Here is a 14236-nt window from a genome sequence, read left to right on the forward strand (position 1 = left end):
TTTGAAATTTTCAGACTCTACGACGGTCTCTTTGCTAATACCACCACTCATTTCATTCCTTGCAAGTTGCAAGCCAATTCCAGTATTCAAGGTCGTTGGGAAAATCACGCTTCAGGTCACTAAGAATCATATCACGGATTTCACCTGAATTCGCCAACTCTGTTGCCTCTAGAATCTCAAAAAAAAAAAAACGCTTCCTCAAGTCAAAAATTGATGGAAGAGCCACAATGGCTCCACTATAAATGTTAGATGGCCTGGAGTCTGGAGAACAACTCTCTCACCACTAGTCACCACTCACCAGCATCTTCATCATCAGATCAGACCCATCCTTGTCCGTTTTTTCTTTTTCATCTAGCAATATGAACAGCTCTTTATTTTCATAAAGAGCACGAGCTGAAGCAACAACGTACAAGTTTCGTTCTAGTGGGCCGTAAAGCCCAGTTAGTAAATGGCCCAATGTTAACACTAGCTAAAGCTATTTCGGTTGCTTTTGGAAAAGCTCGAGGAAGACGATGACGTTCTACGCTCTCTCTTCATCTTCCTTCTGCCACAATACTCGCATTCCTGCTATCAGCTTCTCTCATCTGTCTCGTAATTATCACCTTAATGGTGTTACTAAGCTTACAGTTGCTCTACCACAGTTTTGTAATGCCGGCGCGAGCCTCCGTGGTCAGTTCCCGAGTGTGAGACTTAGGGTTTCGACGCGGTGCGAGAAAGAAGATGCAAAGAACGGTGAGGTAGAGGATGAGGCGGAGCGATTCGCGAGGCGTGAGAGCACGATGCCTGATAGATTCAGATACTTGACCAAAGAAGCTCAAGACAGTCCTATTAGATGGCATTGGTTTGTCGGTACGACACCGTTTTAGACTTCTGGTTCACTAATTTTGTTCTTACATAACTGATTGATAATGTGTCTGTTAGCATTTGAACTTGTTAGTTTAGTGGTTTCAGGCATCATGAGTAGTTGCGTAGTTGGATTAGGGGAAGAGCATATATTGTCTTTGGTTACATGATGCTGTCTTCTGTTGCAGCGTTAGCGTTTCTGGTGTATGCGTGGAGAGCAGTCTTGTTTGAACTATCCAATTGGAGAAAAGCTGTTTTCGCCATCGGTGGATTACTTGGAGACCTTTCCAAGTTCGCGTTGGCCCTCGTCTTCCACTTTATAGGCGATCCCATCACTTCTCTCATCTCTCTTGTTGAGACTGCAATCTACAGCGTCCGGGGGTTTTACTCCGGGATTGTTGCGTACACACCTGTGAGAGAGTTAACCACGGTGATCCTTCTTGCATCCTCTGTGCTTGCAATAGGAGAAACAGTTGCTCCAAACTCTATCAGCAAGCAGCCGTATTTAGTTACTCTTGCTGGTCTCTTGGGGTATGCAGCTGTGCATGGCTATATCTCAGAGCCATTCTTCTGGACTGTGTTGGTGTGTTTGTATGGATATTCGCGGTTGTTAAAGAAGAGAGACCATGTGACCTTGGCGCTACCTTGTGCAGCTGTTCTGGCAGGAGTTGGGGAACCTTGGGTGAGAGTTGTGGCAATCACAGGGTATTTAGCTCTAGCCATGTATCACAATTCAACTAAGATCTCATCTGAAGAAGATAGACAGAGCTTAGGGAATCAGCCACCAGTGCCGTTGTTGGCCGCGGCCTTGGCCATTGGCGTCCGGCTTGCTGCAAAATGGGCTGGTTACAGGCACTTGACTTGGATGATTGTTTGATTTCTCTGCTTCAAATTTTGTGAAACAAAAAAAAAAACCAACAAAACTATTTTTTTCCTCAAATAGTTATATTGATAATCAACAACAACACCAACACAGGTTTCAAAAGAAACAAAAAAAAAACACAAAAAATGTCTAAAACCCAATTCAATCAGAGACCAACAAAATTACTGTACACTAAAGTTTAGTGAGAATTCCTAGAGAGAGCCAAGGAAGAAGCCTTGGGTGAGATATGGCTCACCGTTAATAACTTAATCGAAAAGATAGAAACAGTGGCTAACGTACAGCATACGGCCGGATGCTGGCAAAAACCTCTGGCCAATACTTTGAAGTGTAACATAGGAGCTTCTTGGTCATCTTCAGACCAGTCATGTGGAGTATCTTGGTTAGTTCGTGATTCACTGGGGTAAAACTTTGCTACATGGAAGACGCTCCTTTGTGTATGTGCGGTCTTTACACGAAGCTGAAATGCTCGGTCTGTTTTGGGTAACACAGTCTATGGCTAATATGAAGCTGGACAGAATTGTGTTCAAGGCCTCTTTCGAGAAGGCACGAGAGGTAATGCTCAACCCTAGTATTGAGACCCTATTTCCAGAGTTACGTAAGGGACATACAAAGGAATATGGCTAGAATCCGGTTTTGGTCTCTAGAACATACATATCTATCAATGGAAATAGCAACCAGTGTAACAAGAGATAGCAGGCCTCAATCGTACATTGCTTCTAAAGGTCCATTTTGGCTGGCAAACTTACTGGACAAGGAAGCTCGAGAAGGAGGAATCTAGAGGATGCGAGCTGCTGAAGTGTCGACAAAGGATGAATGTTAAAAAGAATCAGTTTACCAATTTAACATCCCTGTTGTCGTTTTGATTATCTTTCTGCTCTTTTGAGCTCTTATACCACCTATCGGTGGGTTCTTTTTCTTATCTCCGCATTTGTATTTCTGATAAACAAATGCACTTGCATTGAATTGTAGCAATTGAAAGTTCAGTGTTAGAAAAAAAAGAGAGAGGTAATTTGGAAATAGTTGCTACACTTATGGGCTCTTAATTAAGGCCCAAGGTATAAAACTGAGGTCCATTTACGTTAAACTGCATTTTATTTAGGGTTTCGACAGAAGCCTTTGACAGAAACCCTATATAATAAAGTCACCTTCTTCTGCAAACTTATCTCTCATCGTCAGCTTCTATTTTTCATTTCTGTATCTTGTTTTGATTCCCGTCATTGGTTCTGGACTCGTTTTTGTTTTGTTGGTTTGTGTGTTTATTTGGGAGGAAAGAAATCTTTTTTGTTTTCGTGCCTCACTCACCTTTAGCTTGTTTTCAAGAATACTCAACGAAAATAATGCTAGTCATCGAGGCATAGATTGAATCGCGGTGTATAAACGTGGAGGCATACTTAAATCATATAGTTTCGCCTCTAAAATTATCCGCTAAATCTCTTGTATGCTTATTTACCTTTCAGCTTCAATTGGTCCCGATCGTGTTTGAATTGATTGGTGAATTGTATACAGAATCATATGGAACACGTGAATCATAATTAGTTATGTTCTGTTCTTTTAGCTGGTGGAAATAGATGCCTTGCCCGAGATGAAATTGGTCGATCTCTAAATTAACAAAAGAGAGGACACTGCTTGTAATAGTTGGACTTAACAGTTGGGACCTTTTATCTTATAACTGTATGCGGACTGCTCAGTTTGATGAATTTCTCAATGTATTGTTCTCTACCAAGAATGCATAGATGTATAATTGCAAATGTACCTTATATTCCTAACCATACTGCTGAAAAAGATTTTAAATAGCATGCATTCGGAGAGTTTAATCAGCAGATGAACATTAACTTTGCATATCTGGACACTTACTGACTTGCGTCAGTAAATAAAGCTAAATACATTTGGAATATGATGATGTGTTGAGCCTTAACGGTCTCCTCCTGTTTGTGATTGTTAAGGTTGTTGCTCCACAGTAGAGTCCTAGCTTTGCTAGTCCAATGCTACAATAGGATAGATTTCTTTAAGGGAAAACCAAGATTCATTATCTCTCTTTATTGTTAGTTTTTGGGATTCTTCATAGCTGTGGAGTCCTTGTGATTGGTGACGAAGCAAAAACCTTTTTTGAGAATCATTCATTATTCAGGGATCTGATATTACAGAAGATAAAAGACAACAAAACTCAAAATCTTTAATATGTGTATTTAGACATTAAACAACAAACCAAATTCACAATAATATCACTACAACAAGAGTTGTGGACTTTTTCAACTCAAAATGACTAATCGATCATTCATTCTTCAAACCTCAGAAGCTGGCAAAACGTGAAATCACGGTTCTTGCTTTCCAACTCGGAAACTCTTTTAGCAGCCCCTGAGTCACGAGGGCTCTCCCCAACACGACCACGAAGCGTTCTGATCTTAGGCAGCTCTTTACCTAAAGGAGTCTCATCACTCACACCACTGCAATACACCTCAACTTCACTTGGAATCTCCCATCTCTTCTTCACTCTCCCCTCACTCTTCCTATTCTCATCAGAAGCTCTTCTCTTCTCCGACCTGTGATTCTCCTTCTCCTCGTTCTCCGGCAACGAACGTTTCCTCGCATCTTTCTCCGCCGTCTTGCTCATCAGACTGTACCTGCTAGCCACCACTCTTCCTGGCTTCAAAGGCTTCCTCTTTTCCTCTTCTTTGAATAGCTTCTTAGGCTGGATCGATGATAACACACTTTCCTCTTTCTTCACCGCTCTCTTTGACCCACCAGTCGTCGCTGCTTGCTTCTCAGCCGCCGTCACCTTAGCTTTGCGAGATCTAGGACTCAGACTTCGTCCTCTACCTTTCGTCATTGCCTTCTTCCCTTCCTCGATCCCAGGAAGCTTGAAGAAACAAGACTTGCGCCGATTCTGAGCTGATTGAAGAGGAGTCACCGTCGTCTCCGACTTCTTCGCAGCTGAGTATATCTCCCCTGGACCCAAGCTAACGCCTCTACGTGGGGTGGTTCTTGGTTTCGCTCCTGTGTCAAACCTCACCGTCGCTTTCTGAGACTCCATGAACTTCGCCGGGACGATTCTTCCTCTTATCGCGATGCTTCTTGCGATCTGCTCCGCCTTCTCTAACCGGAGCGATTCCAATCTGATCGATAACCGGTTCATCTCCTTCTCTACTTCCTCGATCTCTGCATCAATATCGCCGTGTCTCGCCTTCACGGTCTTGTGTGGCTTTTCTTTAACTCTACCGGAGCGAATCGGATCATCGGTGGAGAACGAGACCGAGGATTTGAGCGAAGAGGAAACCGAAACAGGAATCTGATTCTCCTTGCTGCAATCGGAATCGAACGATGCGTTGAGGTTAGACCAGGAAGCTTCGATGGCGGAAGTGAGATTGGAATCGCCGTCGTCGAAAGCAGCGTTGTTCCAGATCTGAAGTTCTGGAGCGTTGAGCGTCTCTGTATGCTCGGTTGAAGTCATTGTAAGAGTAATCGATCTCTTTGTGCGAGAAACTAGGGATTGAGAATGGTGATTGATGAGGGAGTGAGTATTTCTTGAGGATTATTTGACCGTTGGGAGAGGAGACGTTACTCCATTGATGGAGCGTTCTGAGATTTGGACCGTTGGATTGAGCAGATACGCTCCGATTTCATTCAAAGCGAAGTTACGCTACATAATATGGGCTTCGGCCCAATCTTACACAATGTGGCAAAATATGGGCCTATGAATATATAAATATCGGTTTAGTCCAAAATGAAAATGCATGATTTTGTTTTTTCCTAAACCGAAAATTCTTAAATTATTCATTGGTAATGGTAACTAGACAAAACTCAATAATGACAACCATAAGAAAATTAATAACTTTATGGAGTGATTGACTTGTCTGGTCCCATTGGATAATGATGGTTTTGGATTATTATTTTAATTTTAATTGAGAATCGAATTCACTATGGATAAAGTTGAATTAGTGGTAATCAAAGATTTCATTAAACGTTGATGATAATTTGGAAAAGAGACGATGTTTCTCATAAACGAACGCTTGCTTTTTATATTTTTTGAACATTTCTAATATTCACATATATACAATTATCATTAGAAGATCCATCTGGCTTTATCCGACCCAGCAGGTCCACGAGCGAGCCACCATCAATATCCGTGGATGGATTGCATGGAACTAGAATTAGCCTTGGCTCCAGCAGTTGAGGTACATGATCTGACGGAGAGATTCATCGGGAGTGGAAGAAGAGGTAACCCGTCTTTCTTCTACACGCGGACCATCTACGGGGTCAGCTGTGGCGGAGAGAGGGCGGATATCGGAGGAAAGCCGGCGTTGAAGGTGGTGTGCGGAGCTGAGACCGGTTTTCAACTTGACGCCGTGATCGGGGTTTCCTTGAGCAGCCACGAACGATGCTGCAATCCAAACCTTGTTCAGATAACACATCTCTTTTGGTTAAATTTCTTCTTTATTCTTAGATAAAGGAATCTTTAGAAGGATTTAAGAAGGCTTTTTCGAAAACTGAAGAGAGATTATTAGATCGTGTCGGAAGATGAAGGAGAGATAAGTTGTCTTGTTATATAGCGAAGCTATCTTGGTTTTGAGGGTAAAATGGTAACTTCAGAAGGAACTAAAAAAAGCGATACCGTGCACATGGAACAGTGGGATCCAGGTATAGGAGGAAACAAGTGGCGGCCTATCCTCACGATGAGTCACATCTCTTCTTTCTTTCAACAAAAAAAGTTTTCTAGCTACACGAAGTTTACACTAATACGGTGGAAACCATCCAATATATTAAAATGTCTCAACAACTACATGAAGTTTATGTTAATACATGTCACATGTACGAAGTAAATAATAATATGGTGGCAACATCACAATCAGGTTTAATTGATTTTAAGCTAAGTTAATAGGGTGAATCCGTAATTTACTAAACTTAATAAACTTATTGATTTATTAAGTTTAATAAACTTAATTAATTTTATTAATAAAATTTGTAATTTAATAAACTTTAACTTAATAAACTTAATAATTAATTATACTTAATAAATTTATTAAACTAAATACACTTAATAATTTAATAAACTTAATAAACTTAAACTTAATAAACTTAATAAACTTCCTAAATTTATTAAACATAATAAACTTAATAAATTTATTAAACTTAATAAATTTAACAAATTTATTAAGTTTCTTAAGTTTATTGAATGATTAAGTTTATTAAATGATTAAGTTTATTAATAAATGATTAATTTTATTAAGTTTATTAATAAATGATTAAGTTTATTAAGTTTATTAATAAATGATTAATTTTATTAAGTTTAACAAATTTATTAATTTTTATAAGTTTAATAAATTTATTAAGTTTATTAAGTAAATTTAACAAATTATTAAGTTTATTAACAAAATCAATTAAATTTATTAAAATTAATAAATCATTAAGTTTATTAAGTTTAGTAAATTACAGATTGACTCCATTAACTTAGCTTAAAATCAATTAAACCCGATTGTGATGTTGCCACCATATTATTATTTACTTCGTACATGTGACATGTATTAACATAAACTTCGTGTAGTTGTTGACACATTCTCATACACTGGATGGTTTACACCATATTAGTGTAAACTTCGTGTAGCTATGAAACTTTTTTCCTTCTTTCAATTATGGGTTCCTTATTTTGGGGCCCACAGCCATTGTATCTTTCTGATGATAAGTGACTGCTGTTTTTATTATTTAATTTATCTAAATTGTTTAATTTGTCTCTGTATATGTTTTGTTTTATGGGAGGCCCAAAACAAAATTAGAAGCCCACAAGTGGTTTGGTGACGTGGAAGCTGGTTATTGGGTTTACATGAGCACCTTCACGTGGTATTACCTCCCTTGGATGCTTCTTGTCCCTTTGCTTCCCTTTACTTTAGTGAATTTTATTTTGCTGCAAGTGCTCTCGCCTCTCGTCATTAAGTCTTAACCTAACCAATCAGTATTTCTTTTGTTATATAGAACAAAAATATCGCAGAAAGAGATGTATGTATGATACGCTTTGAGGTTGCAATATAAAGAGATTTTTCTTTTTTTACTACGAACGTTAATATTATATAAATGAATAAAGGATCCTATAAGAGTTTGAAAGTCATACGATAATGTTTTCCAGGCAAAAAAATAAAACAAGGAAACATTACAAAAGAATTCTCCTAAGAGAATTAGATTACATCAGCCATTTTGCCAAGAGTGGCCTGAAGTTCTTCTTTGATCTTCTTCCTAAGAGAATGTTGCGGATGTCTCTGTCGATCAGCCTGAAGACGGTACTCGCTGGGATGAGGATCTGATTGTGTAGCTGGTTGTTCCGTTGCCTCCAAATGTTGTAGATCGTAGAGTGAGTGGCAACCTTCCTCAAGAGAGAAGGAGCTGATGTGGTGTCGCTTCTTATCCAAGAAAGGAGCTCAGCCCATTCAGTGAAGCCTGTGTGAATTTGTTTCAGTCTGGCTATCACGCATCTCCACAGTTCTGCCGCATAACCGTAGTATACCTGTATATGATCCCTTGTTTCCTCCCCAAACAGACAGACTAGACAAGAAGTCTGCTGTGTTACACCCCAGCTAGCAAGTCTTGTTCGTGTTGGCAATTTATCCAGCTATGCAGTCCATAGGTTGAAAGCTTGCTTTGGCACGCAACCCTTGAACCAAACCGTAGATGACCAATCTTTCTTAGTGGCTCTCGGTCTGATGATATCCCAAGTCCTTGCAGAATTGAACTCTCTTGACTCGATCCCATTTGCTACCCAAACATACTCATCCTCTATAGTGCTCAGACTAGGTAAATCAATCACAGTAAGATGAGTATGTAATGTTACCTCTAAAGAGATGTGTAATGTGGAGGAAAATAATGATTTGTAAAGAAAGTTGTCTGCCATCTAAAGAGATGTGTAGTGTGGAGGAAACAACACTATTGGGATCTTTCCACGTTTATGCATCACTTCCAAGGGCGAATGTACGTAGGCTAAGGAGGGGGCAGCGGCCCCCACAAAAAAAAAATTATTAATTTTCTTTGGTTAAAAAAAGTTATAACTATGGTGAGTTTTTTTTATTTTGCCCCCACAGGCCACAGCCCATTCAATCAAGTAATCCAAAGCCCATTTTAGAAACATATTTATTTTTTACCAAATTGACATAATTATATTAAAGTTACGTAAATAATTAACAAACTAAAAACCCTAATCAAATATCTTTCTCGTGTGTTTGTTCATCGTCACCTTCAAAGTTCGACGACGACAAGTGGTAATTTTTTTCTTTGTTAATTTGTATTTGTTCTTTTATTAATGTTTTATAGTTGATAGTTTATTTATTCTAATCATGTAAAGAAAAGCTACCTCTTATAATTAAATCTAAACTTTTCTACAATTCTACTGATTTTTTTTTTTAAACTGTGCCTTTGAATAATTTTAAAAGTAGAGTAGCTGACTTGGTTTGATTTCCCTGAGTCTGATATAATAATGATGATAAAATACTATAAAATTCTCGGTCAACATTGACAAAGTGGATTTTTAAAGTTCATATCTTTCGATTGTGTTGTTTAATACATCTTTTTTTTTCCAGAAAACGTCAATGGAAAAATACTACACAAAAGTATTTACTTCAGCACCTGAAACTAGTGTCGATGATTTGTCACCTAAATCCAGTGAAAGGAAAGACAAAAGAAAATCTCCTCCAGTACTTGATACTGATATCGATGATTTGCCATCTGACCCTGGTGAAAGGAAAGACATAATGGATTATCCTGCAAATCAAAGAGACGAGGTTAGACGTAGATATCTAACTAAGGATCCATGTCAACCTTATGGTCATAACTTTAAACAAATATCAAAAGAAAGTGGAACAAGAAGATTCAATCGAGCTTGGTTTGATCAGTATGGTAGTTGGCTAGAGTATAGCATATCTAAAGAAAGTGCATTTTGCTTATATTGCTACTTATTTAAAGATGAGGTACGAATGCAAGGTGGAAGTGATGCATTTATGAAAGAAGGATTTAACAATTGGAAAAAGCCAGAGAGATTGCTTACTCATATGGATAAACCACCCAGCAGTTGCCACATTATTGCGGCTCAGAAATGTGAGGATTTGATGAATCAACATCAATCTATATTACATGCTCTGTTTAAGCAAGATGACAAGGCGGAAAATGAGTATCATATTCGCTTAAATGCTTCGATTGATGCTTCAAGATTCTTGTTACGACAAGGATTACCTTTTCGTGGCCATGGTGAGAAAGAAGCGGATGCAAACAAAGGAAATTTTTTGGAGCTTTTGAAATACACAGGAAAACATAATGAGGCTATAAGTAAGGTTATTCTTAAAAATGCTCCAGGAAATAACCAGATGATTTCTTCCAAGATTCAAAAAGATATTGTCTATTCCTTTGCAGAAGAAGTACGACAAGCTATTTTAGAAGAAATCGATCATGGTGTGTTTGGTTTGCTGGTTGATGAGTCTGCTGATGTTTCTCATAAAGAGCAGATGGGTGTTGTTTTTCGATTTGTTGATAAAAGTGGAGCAATCAAAGAACGGTTTATTGAAGTTGTTCATGTAAAAGAAACATCTTCAATAATTCTGAAATATGCTATAGATGAATTGTTTGCTAGATAAGAGATGAGCATTACAAATGTGCAAGGGCAAGGTTATGATGGAGCTAGTAATATGAAGGGTGAATTTAATGGGTTGAGATCATTGGTTGCTAGAGAAAGCAGTTCAGCGTATTATGTTCACTGTTTCGCTCATCAGCTTCAGCTAGTTGTGGTGGCTGTTGCAAAAAAGCACTTTGACATTGCTGATTTTTTTTTATATGATTTCTACATTGTTGAATGTTGTTGGGCCTTCTTGTAAACGACAAGATATGTTTCGAGAAATTCAGCGTGAAGAATTGGAAAAAAGAATCAAGAGTGGTGATGTTAAGACTGGGACATGACAAAATCAGGAACGTTCTTTATCAAGACCTGCAACTACTCGCTGGGGTACTCATCACAAAACATTGTTGAGGTTGGAAGAGTTGTTTTCTACTACCATTAAAGTTCTTGAGTATATCCAAGATGAGGGTTGGGAAGACTTACAGAAACGTCAAGCATGTGGTCTTCTCAAATAATTTCACACATTTGATTGTGTGTTCTATTTGCATCTTATGTTACACATTTTGGGGCTCACTGCGAATTTGTCATTGACTTTGCAACAGAAAGATCAAGATATTTTGAATGCTATGTCACTGGTAGAATCCACTAAACGAGAGTTGCAGAAGCTTAGAGATGATGGTTGGGATTCGCTTATGGCTAAAGTTGCTTCTTTCTGTAAGAAACATAATGTTGAGATGCTTATCATGGAAGAAGATTTTGTTGATCTTAGGAATCCAAGGAAGAGAACCAACATAAGCAATATGCATCATTATAAGGTCAATTGCTTTTGCACGGTTCTAGATTTGCAAATTCAAGAGTTCAAGGATCGTTTTACGGAGGTAACCACTGATCTACTTATCTGTATGGCTGCTTTAAGCCCGATTGATTCATTCCATGGGTTTAACAAAGAGAAGCTGGTGCGATTAGCTAAGTTATATCCAGATGATTTTAGCTATGGTGAGCTTTTATCTCTAGAGCAACAACTTGATATCTACATCGACAATATACGTAGAGAGGAAAGTGATATCTTGCATATTTACATTGTTTTATCCATTCATTCATAAACATTTTCATCATATAGATTAGGATTTAGACATGTTTAGGTTGCATTTTGCATACATGAGTCTCTATTAGGTACTGGAGTACCACATGAGGTTATTTGGAGCTCAAAAGAGGTGAAAAGGTGACCATTGGACGAACCGAGCATGGGAGCGACCTCCCGGAGCGACATCACGAAGTCGCTGTGTCCCACTTCTCAGAGCGACCTTCCTAAAGCGACGCCATGAAGTCGCTCGCGTTCTCATTACTCCGAACAGTCTTAGATGACCCTGGAGCGACCTCTCAGAGCGACCTACCAAGGTCGCTCCCGATCCAGAGCGACCCGTTGGAGCGACTGCACAAAGTCGCTCGCGTTTTCACGTCCGGAGACACACAACTCGCTCTCGGAGCGACCTCTCGCAGCGACCCAGCGAGGTCGCTCCCGAAGCTTGGAGCGACCTGTCCAGAGCGACAGGGAGAAGTCGCTCGCCATCTTGGTTCCCGGAGACAAGAAATCGCTCTCGGAGCGACCTCTCGCAGCGACCCAGCGAGGTCGCTCCCGAAGCCTGGAGCGACTTGTCGGAGCGACGAGCCGAGGTCGCTGCGCGTCTCAATTTCACTCGAACTTATGATTTCTCAAGGGCCTTTTGGTCATTTCATTATGCACGTTTTACATTTCTAAAACCTATGTTTTAAACATCTTTTGTAGCCACCAGAGGCAGATTATCTTTGATCTTTTGGATCTATTGAGAAATACACAAAAACTCTCTTGAGAAGTTCATCTCTTGGATTTTGATTGTTGTGTTCTTGTGTTGATTTCTCATCTATTTCTCTACATGATTAATCTGAAATCCAATATGGGTTTAAGAGGAATCATGGAGATTAGTGAGTAATCACCTTTTGAATTCATGGGTTAGGGAGATTAAGGGTGATTAGGTTAGTTCTAGGATGTTTTAGTGTAGATCATTCTTGTTCCTTGCTAGTAGAGTATTCATAATGCATCTTCTGAGTTGGCCACTCAAAAGTTGATCAATAGACATTTCCCACCCAAAAGGTGTTTGATGAAATGCCTGAGACAACTCTCCTAGGCTTTTAGTATACTTTGCCAAAGACATTTGTTGTTAAAGATGCTAAGATAGCTAATAGACTTGTTAGTAATGATTGCTTTCATATTATTCAACCAAAGACATTTGATGTTTGAGATATGTTAGCAAATGAGCATTCATCTAGACATAGAGCTTGCTTAGAATTGTGTCTAGGCTTAAGGTTGATAGTTTGATTGATCATTTGCCATCCTTAGTTCGATACTTGATCACCCAAGGTCTAATCCCTATGCCCATGAGTTCTCTTTTCCCTTAGTCAAGAAAGTATCATTCTTTTATTGCTTTCTAGTTTAGTAGTAGTTTAAAACTCATCTAAATCATTGGTTGCACTTAGATTAAGTGAGTACTTGCATTCTCAGTGCTTTGATATCCCTCAGAACTGGTTCGACAATCTTCTATACTACAACATTTGTCTTAGGAGCCTTGAAAACTCATAAAATCAAATTGGCGCCGTTGCCAAATTCTGAGTAGATTTGAACATTGAGATTTAGTCACTTGCTTGAGACTAAGTCATTTTTATTTTCTTTTGTTACTGATTCTCTTTCTTCACCTCCCTTTAATCTACAGGTGTATGAACTTGAGGAGCAGGGGTCCATCAAACCTAGTTCCAATAGCTGCAGACATCAGAGCTTTAGAGAGAGAGTGTGCTAGAAATAGAAGAGAAGAAGAGCAACAGGCTCACTTGCAGAGATTGAGTACTGATATGGGAGACATACCTCAAAACCAACAGCGAGCAGCTCGACCCATTGGCACTTACGACCGCCCCAACATTCATGGTCATAGATTGGGAATCCGAGCACCCGCTTTGGCAGCCAACAACTTTGAGATCAAATCAGGACTCCTCAACGTGATCGAGAACAACAAGTATCATGGCTTGGCTCTAGAGGATCCATTTGATCACTTGGACAGGTTCGACAGCTACTGTGGGTTGTCAAAAACCAATGGTGTGTCCGAAGATGCCTTAAAGCTCAAGCTATTCCCTTTCTCTTTGGGGGATAAGGCACGTCAGTGGGAGAAGTCTCTACCCAGTGACTCCATCACTACTTGGGATGACTGCAAGAAAGCATTCTTGGAGAAGTTCTTCTCTACTTCAAGAACTGCTAAGCTGAGAAACGAGATTTCCAGCTTTCAACAGAAGAACTTGGAAGGCTTCAGTGAAGCCTGGGAGAGATTCAAGGGCTACCAAGCTCAATGCCCACACCATGGCTTTTCTAAGGAGAGCTTACTGAGCACATTCTACCGTGGTGCTCTTCCTAAGTACAGAGCCAGACTGGATACAGCTAGCAATGGGTTCTTCTTGGGGAGAACTGAGGAGGATGCAGAAGAGCTGGTTGACAACATGGTAAAGAGTGATGCAGTCTACAGTGGAGACCACGACAGAGGCAGTAGAACAGATGATAAGCAGACGAGGAAAGAGATCAAAGCTTTGGAAGACAAGATCGACCTACTCATTGCTGAAAAAGCAACCCAAGAGCAGCTGAAGTTTGTTGGTAACTCCAAGCAGGAAGATCCACTTGCTGTCAATGAGGTTGAGGGTTTGGAAGGTCAAGAGGAGTTGTGTTTCATCAACAACAATGGTAGCTGGTACAAAAAGGAGCCCAATTTTCAGTACAACAACTACCAACAGAAATCTTATCCCAACAACCAACAGAGTGGTTATCCGCCTAGAAACAACCAGCAAGGCAGCTATCAGCCTCAGCAAAACCCCTCGTCTGGTTCCTCTGCTCCTCAAGAGAGCAGCACTGATAC

The 14236-nt window shown here is 39.6% G+C and overlaps 3 protein-coding genes, 1 non-coding gene and 1 pseudogene across 4 annotated transcripts; 2 read left to right on the forward strand and 3 right to left on the reverse strand.

Moving 5' to 3' along the window:
* The first annotated feature begins 372 nt into the window (after positions 1-372).
* On the forward strand, positions 373-1902 carry LOC103867909. Its single transcript, XM_009146002.3, has 2 exons — positions 373-849; positions 1032-1902. The coding sequence occupies exons 1-2, from the start codon at positions 513-515 to the stop codon at positions 1718-1720; spliced, it is 1026 nt and encodes a 341-aa protein (XP_009144250.1). The 5' UTR covers positions 373-512; the 3' UTR covers positions 1721-1902.
* A 1915-nt stretch (positions 1903-3817) lies between these two features.
* Positions 3818-5430, reverse strand: LOC103867917. The gene has a single exon (XM_009146013.3). It carries the CDS (start codon positions 5172-5174, stop codon positions 4002-4004), a length of 1173 nt encoding a protein of 390 aa, XP_009144261.1. The 5' UTR covers positions 5175-5430; the 3' UTR covers positions 3818-4001.
* A 228-nt stretch (positions 5431-5658) lies between these two features.
* On the reverse strand, positions 5659-6390 carry LOC103867927. Its single transcript, XM_009146024.3, has one exon. It carries the CDS (start codon positions 6133-6135, stop codon positions 5875-5877), a length of 261 nt encoding a protein of 86 aa, XP_009144272.1. The 5' UTR covers positions 6136-6390; the 3' UTR covers positions 5659-5874.
* Positions 6391-6942: 552 nt separating this feature from the next.
* LOC108869161 lies at positions 6943-11552 on the forward strand (annotated as a pseudogene).
* Positions 11553-13589: 2037 nt separating this feature from the next.
* LOC117129060 lies at positions 13590-13696 on the reverse strand. Its single transcript, XR_004452632.1, has one exon. It is a non-coding gene; the product is annotated as a small nucleolar RNA R71 (small nucleolar RNA).
* Between the last annotated feature and the right edge of the window lie 540 nt (positions 13697-14236).

Source organism: Brassica rapa, chromosome A01, assembly GCF_000309985.2.
Source record: "Brassica rapa cultivar Chiifu-401-42 chromosome A01, CAAS_Brap_v3.01, whole genome shotgun sequence".
Taxonomy (NCBI): domain Eukaryota; kingdom Viridiplantae; phylum Streptophyta; class Magnoliopsida; order Brassicales; family Brassicaceae; genus Brassica; species Brassica rapa.

Excerpts from the sequence above, each read along its gene's own strand:
- LOC103867909 (XM_009146002.3), top strand. The coding sequence starts at position 513 with ATGACGTTCTACGCTCTCTCTTCATCTTCCTTCTGCCACAATACTCGC. Across the intron at positions 850-1,031 it reads TAGATGGCATTGGTTTGTCG|CGTTAGCGTTTCTGGTGTAT; the intron begins GTACGACACCGT and ends CTTCTGTTGCAG.
- LOC103867917 (XM_009146013.3), bottom strand. The coding sequence starts at position 5,174 with ATGACTTCAACCGAGCATACAGAGACGCTCAACGCTCCAGAACTTCAG.
- LOC103867927 (XM_009146024.3), bottom strand. The coding sequence starts at position 6,135 with ATGTGTTATCTGAACAAGGTTTGGATTGCAGCATCGTTCGTGGCTGCT.